The sequence below is a fragment of the Borostomias antarcticus genome (assembly GCF_949987555.1).
Source record: "Borostomias antarcticus genome assembly, chromosome: 30".
Lineage (NCBI taxonomy): Eukaryota > Metazoa > Chordata > Actinopteri > Stomiiformes > Stomiidae > Borostomias > Borostomias antarcticus.
Window position 1 is genome coordinate 193027 of NC_140263.1, and position 10000 is coordinate 203026.

Here is a 10000-nt window from a genome sequence, read left to right on the forward strand (position 1 = left end):
AAGCAGCAGTTAAGGCCAGACGGCTGAGTGACTCAGTCCTGATCATAATACCCCCTAAAACTACCCCCCCCCCCATCCAGGCCAGCCATAAAATCACCCCGGGGCACCAGGATGTCCTGACCGCATGCATGTCCCCTGGTCTGGGGGGGGGGGGAGGAGCACAGGAGATGAGAGCCTGGGAATAACACGTGTGTGGGGGGGGTGGGGGTGGGGGCAGAAGTAACACGTGTGTGGGGGGGGTGGGGGTGGGGGGGTGGGGGTGGGGGCAGAAGTAACACGTGTGTGGGGGGGGGTGGGGGTGGGGGGGTGGGTGCAGAAGTAACACGTGTGTGGGGGGGGTGGGGGTGGGGCAGAAGTAACACGTGTGTGGGGGGGGTGGGGGTGGGGGCAGAAGTAACACGCAAAGAGTGAAAAACACAGTAAGAGAAATGTACTAGTCACTGTGTGGTGGAGGCTTCACAGCCTCACAGCCTCCCCCTCAACCCCACCCCCCCCCCCATGGGGAGGCAGGACCCTCACAGCCTCCCCCTCAACCCCACCCCCCCCCCATGGGGAGGCAGGACCCTCACAGCCTCCCCCTCAACCCCACCCACCCCCCCCCATGGGGAGGCAGGACCCTCACAGCCTCCCCCTCAACCCCACCCCCCCCCATGGGGAGGCAGGACCCTCACAGCCTCCCCCTCAACCCCACCCACCCCCATGGGGAGGCAGGACCCTCACAGCCTCCCCCTCAACCCCACCCACCCCCATGGGGAGGCAGGACCAGATCAGGGGGGGGGTCCCGGTCATCAACACAGACAGCAGGGTCTTCTCACAACTTCTCACAACGCTTCTCACAGGTTGTATCAGGTGAGGTGATGACGTCAGTGAGGAAACGTTATCTCGGCCCCAGCGACAGCTCATTCACCTCCATTCATTTTTTGGACTAACATTACGCAACTACCAGACCGCTCTTCATGAGACTCAGCGGAGGGATGCAGCACGGGCCCATTCAGAACCATTCAGTTTATGTTAATGGCCGTACTGTATCTTGACCTGGGAAGGTCTCAGACACGTGCATGTGCACAGAGCCACACATACATTCATGGGCTGAGGACTGTGCTCTCTGAGCAACCTTTCTAGTTTACTGACTTGATATTCAAATGTGTGTGTGTGTGTGTGTGTGTGTGTGTGTGTGTGTGTGTGTGTGTGTGTGTGTGTGTGTGTGTGTGTTGCAGCTGTGTTGGAGATCAAATCGGTGGATGTGGGCGTGGTGGCGATTAGGGGTCTCCATAGCAACTACTACCTGGCCATCAGCAAGAAAGGCGACTTGTACGGAGCGGTGAGTCCATCCCTCTACACTAGCTAGTACACTACCCCAACCACCTCCTCTACACTAACTAGCACACTACCCCAACCACCTCCTCTACACTAGCTAGTACACTACCCCAACCACCTCCTCTACACTAGCTAACACACTACCCCAACCACCTCCTCTACACTAGCTAGTACACTACCCCAACCACCTCCTCTACACTAACTAGCACACTACCCCAACCACCTCCTCTACACTAGCTAACACACTACACCAACCACCTACTCTACACTAGCTAACACACTACCCCAACCACCTCCTCTACACTAGCTAGTACACTACCCCAACCACCTCCTCTACACTGGCTAACACACTACCCCAACCACCTCCTCTACACTAGCTAGCACACTACCCCAACCACCTCCTCTACACTAGCTAGCACACTACCCCAACCACCTCCTCTACACTAGCTAGCACACTACCCCAACCACCTCCTCTACACTAGCTAACACACTACCCCAACCACCTCCTCTACACTAGCTAACACACTACCCCAACCACCTCCTCTACACTAGCTAGCACACTACCCAAACCACCTCCTCTACACTAGCTAACACACTACCCCAACCACCTCCTCTACACTAGCTAACACACTACCCCAACCACCTCCTCTACACTAGCTAACACACTACCCCAACCACCTCCTCTACACTAGCTAGCACACTACCCAAACCACCTCCTCTACACTAGCTAACACACTACCCCAACCACCTCCTCTACACTAGCTAACACACTACCCCAACCACCTCCTCTACACTAGCTAACACACTACCCCAACCACCTCCTCTACACTAGCTAACACACTACCCCAACCACCTCCTCTACACTAGCTAGTACACTACCCCAACCACCTCCTCTACACTAGCTAGTACACTACCCCAACCACCTCCTCTACACTAGCTAGTACACTACCCCAACCACCTCCTCTACACTAGCTAGCACACTACCCCAACCACCTCCTCTACACTAGCTAACACCTAACACACTACCCCAACCACCTCCTCTACACTAGCTTACACACTACCCCAACCACCTCCTCTATACTAGCTAACACACTACCCCAACCACCTCCTCTACACTAGCTAACACACTACCCCAACCACCTCCTCTACACTAGCTAACACACTACCCCAACCACCTCCTCTACACTAGCTAACACACTACCCCAACCACCTCCTCTACACTAGCTAGCACCCTACCCCAACCACCTCCTCTACACTAGCTAACACCTAACACACTACCCCAACCACCTCCTCTACACTAGCTTACACACTACCCCAACCACCTCCTCTACACTAGCTAACACACTACCCCAACCACCTCCTCTACACTAGCTAACACACTACCCCAACCACCTCCTCTACACTAGCTAGCACACTACCCAAACCACCTCCTCTACACTAGCTAACACACTACCCCAACCACCTCCTCTACACTAGCTAACACACTACCCCAACCACCTCCTCTACACTAGCTAACACACTACCCCAACCACCTCCTCTACACAAGCTAGCACACTACCCAAACCACCTCCTCTACACTAGCTAACACACTACCCCAACCACCTCCTCTACACTAGCTAACACACTACCCCAACCACCTCCTCTACACTAGCTAGCACACTACCCCAACCACCTCCTCTACACTAGCTAGCACACTACCCCAACCACCTCCTCTACACTAGCTAACACACTACCCCAACCACCTCCTATACACTAGCTAACACACTACCCCAACCACCTCCTCTACACTAGCTAACACACTACCCCAACCACCTCCTCTACACTAGCTAACACACTACCCCAACCACCTCCTCTACACTAGCTAACACACTACCCCAACCACCTCCTCTACACTAGCTAACACACTACCCCAACCACCTCCTCTACACTAGCTAACACCTAACACACTACCCCAACCACCTCCTCTACACTAGCTAACACACTACCCCAACCACCTCCTCTACACTAGCTAACACACTACCCCAACCACCTCCTCTACACTAGCTAACACACTACCCAAACCACCTCCTCTACACTAGCTAGTACACTACCCCAACCACCTCCTCTACACTAGCTAACACACTACCCCAACCACCTCCTCTACACTAGCTAACACACTACCCCATCCACCTCCTCTACACTAGCTAACACACTACCCCAACCACCTCCTCTACACTAGCTAACACACTACCCCAACCACCTCCTCTACACTAGCTAGCACACTACCCCAACCACCTCCTCTACACTAGCTAACACACTACCCCAACCACCTCCTCTACACTAGCTAACACACTACCCCAACCACCTCCTCTACACTAGCTAACACACTACCCCAACCACCTGCTCTACACTAGCTAACACACTACCCCAACCACCTCCTCTACACTAGCTAACACACTACCCCAACCACCTCCTCTACACTAGCTAACACACTACCCCAACCACCTGCTCTACACTAGCTAACACCTAACACACTACCCCAACCACCTCCTCTACACTAGCTAACACCTAACACACTACCCCAACCACCTCCTCTACACTAGCTAACACACTACCCCAACCACCTCCTCTACACTAGCTAACACACTACCCCAACCACCTGCTCTACACTAGCTAACACACTACCCCAACCACCTCCTCTACACTAGCTAGCACACTACCCCAACCACCTCCTCTACACTAGCTAACACCTAACACACTACCCCAACCACCTCCTCTACACTAGCTTACACACTACCCCAACCACCTCCTCTACACTAGCACACTACCCCAACCACCTCCTCTACACTAGCTAACACACTACCCCAACCACCTGCTCTACACTAGCTAACACCTAACACACTACCCCAACCACCTCCTCTACACTAGCTAACACCTAACACACTACCCCAACCACCTCCTCTACACTAGCTAACACACTACCCCAACCACCTCCTCTACACTAGCTAACACACTACCCCAACCACCTCCTCTACACTAGCTAACACCTAACACACTACCCCAACCACCTCCTCTACACTAGCTAACACACTACCCCAACCACCTCCTCTACACTAGCTCACACACTACCCCAACCACCTCCTCTACACTAGCTAACACACTACCCCAACCACCTCCTCTACACTAGCTAACACCTAACACACTACCCCAACCACTCCTCTACACTAGCTAACACACTACCCCAACCACCTCCTCTACACTAGCTAACACCTAACACACTACCCCAACCACATCCTCTACACTAGCTAACACCTAACACACTACCCCAACCACCTCCTCTACACTAGCTAACACCTAACACACTACCCCAACCACCTCCTCTACACTAGCTAACACACTACCCCAACCACCTCCTCTACACTAGCTAACACACTACCCCAACCACCTCCTCTACACTAGCTAACACACTACCCCAACCACCTCCTCTACACTAGCTAACACACTACCCCAACCACCTCCTCTACACTAGCTAGCACACTACCCCAACCACCTCCTCTACACTAGCTAGCACACTACCCCAACTACCTCCTCTACACTAGCTAACACACTACCCCAACCACCTCCTCTACACTAGCTAGCACACTACCCCAACCACCTCCTCTACACTAGCTAGCACACTACCCCAACCACCTCCTCTACACTAGCTAACACCTAACACACTACCCCAACCACCTCCTCTACACTAGCTAACACACTACCCCAACCACCTCCTCTACACTAGCTAACACACTACCCCAACCACCTCCTCTACACTAGCTAACACACTACCCCAACCACCTCCTCTACACTAGCTAACACACTACCCCAACCACCTCCTCTACACTAGCTAGCACACTACCCCAACCACCTCCTCTACACTAGCTAGCACACTACCCCAACCACCTCCTCTACACTAGCTAACACCTAACACACTACCCCAACCACCTCCTCTACACTAGCTTACACACTACCCCAACCACCTCCTCTACACTAGCACACTACCCCAACCACCTCCTCTACACTAGCTAACACACTACCCCAACCACCTCCTCTACACTAGCTAACACCTAACACACTACCCCAACCACTCCTCTACACTAGCTAACACCTAACACACTACCCCAACCACCTCCTCTACACTAGCTCACACACTACCCCAACCACCTCCTCTACACTAGCTAACACACTACCCCAACCACCTCCTCTACACTAGCTAACACACTACCCCAACCACCTCCTCTACACTAGCTCACACACTACCCCAACCACCTCCTCTACACTAGCTAACACACTACCCCAACCACCTCCTCTACACTAGCTAACACACTACCCCAACCACCTCCTCTACACTAGCTAACACACTACCCCAACCACCTCCTCTACACTAGCTAACACCTAACACACTACCCCAACCACCCCCTCTACACTAGCACACTACCCCAACCACCTCCTCTACACTAGCTAACACCTAACACACTACCCCAACCACCTCCTCTACACTAGCTAACACCTAACACACTACCCCAACCACCCCCTCTACACTAGCACACTACCCCAACCACCTCCTCTACACTAGCTAACACCTAACACACTACCCCAACCACCTCCTCTACACTAGCTAACACACTACCCCAACCACCTCCTCTACACTAGCTAACACACTACCCCAACCACCTCCTCTACACTAGCTAACACACTACCCCAACCACCTCCTCTACACTAGCTAACACACTACCCCAACCACCTCCTCTACACTAGCTAGCACACTACCCCAACCACCTCCTCTACACTAGCTAGCACACTACCCCAACTACCTCCTCTACACTAGCTAACACACTACCCCAACCACCTCCTCTACACTAGCTAGCACACTACCCCAACCACCTCCTCTACACTAGCTAGCACACTACCCCAACCACCTCCTCTACACTAGCTAACACCTAACACACTACCCCAACCACCTCCTCTACACTAGCTAACACACTACCCCAACCACCTCCTCTACACTAGCTAACACACTACCCCAACCACCTCCTCTACACTAGCTAACACACTACCCCAACCACCTCCTCTACACTAGCTAACACACTACCCCAACCACCTCCTCTACACTAGCTAGCACACTACCCCAACCACCTCCTCTACACTAGCTAGCACACTACCCCAACCACCTCCTCTACACTAGCTAACACCTAACACACTACCCCAACCACCTCCTCTACACTAGCTTACACACTACCCCAACCACCTCCTCTACACTAGCACACTACCCCAACCACCTCCTCTACACTAGCTAACACACTACCCCAACCACCTCCTCTACACTAGCTAACACCTAACACACTACCCCAACCACTCCTCTACACTAGCTAACACCTAACACACTACCCCAACCACCTCCTCTACACTAGCTCACACACTAACCCAACCACCTCCTCTACACTAGCTCACACACTACCCCAACCACCTCCTCTACACTAGCTAACACACTACCCCAACCACCTCCTCTACACTAGCTAACACACTACCCCAACCACCTCCTCTACACTAGCTCACACACTACCCCAACCACCTCCTCTACACTAGCTAACACACTACCCCAACCACCTCCTCTACACTAGCTAACACACTACCCCAACCACCTCCTCTACACTAGCTAACACACTACCCCAACCACCTCCTCTACACTAGCTAACACCTAACACACTACCCCAACCACCCCCTCTACACTAGCACACTACCCCAACCACCTCCTCTACACTAGCTAACACCTAACACACTACCCCAACCACCTCCTCTACACTAGCTAACACCTAACACACTACCCCAACCACCCCCTCTACACTAGCACACTACCCCAACCACCTCCTCTACACTAGCTAACACCTAACACACTACCCCAACCACCTCCTCTACACTAGCTAGCACACTACCCCAACCACCTCCTCTACACTAGCTAACACACTACCCCAACCACCTCCTCTACACTAGCTAACACACTACCCCAACTACCTCCTCTACACTAGCTAACACACTACCCCAACCACCTCCTCTACACTAGCTAACACACTACCCCAACCACCTCCTCTACACTAGCTAACACCTAACACACTACCCCAACCACCTCCTCTACACTAGCTAGCACACTCACCCAACCACCTCCTCTACACTAGCTAGCACAATAACCCAACCACCACATCTACACTAGCTAACACACTACCCCAACCACCTGCTCTACACTAGCTAACACACTATCCCAACCACCTCCTCTACACTAGCTAGCACACTCACCAACTACTTCCAACACACTCACCAAGCCCCGACTCTACACTGGTCCCAACACTTTGTAGGCTGAAAAGTTAGCATTGCCACCATTGTAGGGTGTAGTCCAAAATCTCTGGGAAAAATGAATGGTATTTGCAAAAAATTGTGTAAATAAGGTCTGTGTTTAACTGACTGACAGAATATAGTATGTTTTGAAGTTAAAATATATAATTTAAGATGATCTTTGTGAAATTTCAAGCCCTTAAAGGAGTAGTAAAGGGAAAATGCATGTTTAGCCCTATTTTAAGGTTACTTACACCTAGGTGAGTTTCTTGTCTTTGAAATCGAGAGTTCAACGTGTTTTTGAATGATTTTTCAAGATGCCCATCCACATCCATTGTATGACCAAAACGGTGGTAGAGCAATTATCAACTTTCTCGAAAATGCTAGCTTTGTCAACGTTTTGATCTGAACCATTGTATATGATCATAAGTAACCTTAAAACAGGGCTAAACATGCATTTTCCCTTTATTACTCCTTTAATGGGTTCTTAAGTCAATGTTGCTAGCGACATGCTAACCATTATATAAATTGGACTACATTCACACATTTTAAAGTCGCACAGAAACGGACGTTTGAGATCATCTAACTTCCGTAGTTTGACGTATTTCCAATGCAAACAAGCTATGAGGGTGGGGCATAATGTGTAGAGGTATTTGGAACATAGATAAGTGGAAGGGTTTTAAGAACTTTAGACAGATTCGATAGAAGGATAGCGTTGATTGACGGGTGGATGTCATGAGATTATTGGCCTAAAATCTAAGGTACCTGTTGTCGTGCACATGACCTACCGTTTTCCATGAAGTAAGAAATTATATACTTTGATATAAGATTAAAACAAAAGTAGAATTTTGTAATTTTTTTGGGCATACATCGTTGAATATGTGAACACTATGACCAATTATGTGAACCAAAATGGGACAGAATGCTTTTTTCATTTCAGTGCGACTTTAATGTGAAATTCAAATTTGTAGTCGCAGTAGCTAAATCCTTCCATGGGAAAAAAAAAGAAAAACATTTGGGGCAGGTATCTTAATTACAACAAGATTGAGCTAGCCAGGCAGTTTTGTGTTTATATTAGTGCTGTCAATTGATTAAAACACGTTATTAAGTTAATCACAATACAAGGCGTTGATTAATCATGATTAATCACAAGTTTACAATCCTAGTATTTACTTGTATCTTTTTTTTATGGGGTGGGGGGGTGATAAAACAACTAGGCATACACACACGTGTGTGTGATGTTAGAATAAAGAAATACATGACAAAGTGGTTAGGACTATCAAAAGAGCTATCAAAAGTATGCATGCCCATCAGCCATAAGCCAGGCTAGACCTGGCCTGGTTTTTACTCAACTTGCTTTGATGGAAAGACAGTTACATCACTGCAACGTGCACAACTCGCACACAACCTCGCTTTTATCTAAACTATCTGGAAGCTTTTCTTCTACTCAACTTGCTTCGGTGGAAAGACAGAGTAGGTTACATCATTGCAATATTTGATCATCTAAACTTCCATCTGGAAGCTTTTTCAAACTAAATCTGCCATTCAGCACAGTGGGGATGTATCTCTCAAGTGTTTACGTAAGTGTTTACCGGCTGACTTACTGCATGACGCTCAGATCATGTATTTGCGTTTCACATTCAACCAGGTAAAAACTCACGTTTGGAATTACGGGAAGAAGTTGGGTTCAAATTTGGTAATAACATTAATTCAAGTTTTTTTTTTGCTTGTAAAAATTTCCCGATTTATTGCGAGCGTTAACGTGTTAACGTTGACAGCCCTAGTTTATATGTGTGGCATATATTCAGGAAATTATGAGTAAATAAAGCAAATGTGGACATTTCCTTTTCTTTAATGTTTTCAGGAAATTCTATGATCTCTAAGGCTAGCTCAGGCTATGAAAAAAATGGCGGCCATTCAACTCTAACCATTACCCTTACCCTAACCCTTACAGTCCCTTTTCAATAATCGTTATCTCCACGTTATCTCGACCACAGAAGGGCTTCAAATTTCACAAACCTCATCTTCAGTGATATACTTTCAGAACAAAACATACTCTATTCTGGGCGTCTCTGCTAAACACAGACCTTATTTTCACCATTTTTTCGCAAATCCCATTCATTTTTCCCAAAGGGATTTTGAACTACACCCCATGATGGCGCCAATGCCAACTTAAAGCCTACAAAATGACTGCAAAATCACCACTCTATGTATCAAACATTTAAATGTGTATTTTACTATTTTAGTAAATTAGTATTTGTCCTATTTAATTAGTATTTGTAAATTAGTATTTGTACATTAGTGCTCTCATCATCATGACTTTATGTATAATCCTGAG

At 49.0% G+C, this 10000-nt stretch overlaps 1 protein-coding gene across 1 annotated transcript in view; it reads left to right on the forward strand.

The window, feature by feature from the left end:
* The window catches only part of LOC311327085 (fibroblast growth factor 10-like), a gene marked incomplete at both ends in the record, with an annotated part of 55204 nt that overhangs the window by 44993 nt on the left and 211 nt on the right, over positions 1 to 10000 (forward strand). The window contains one exon of the mRNA XM_084460108.1: positions 1218 to 1321. Coding sequence (XP_084316234.1) covers positions 1218 to 1321 — 104 coding nt within the window. The remainder of the gene's footprint in view (positions 1 to 1217; positions 1322 to 10000) is intronic.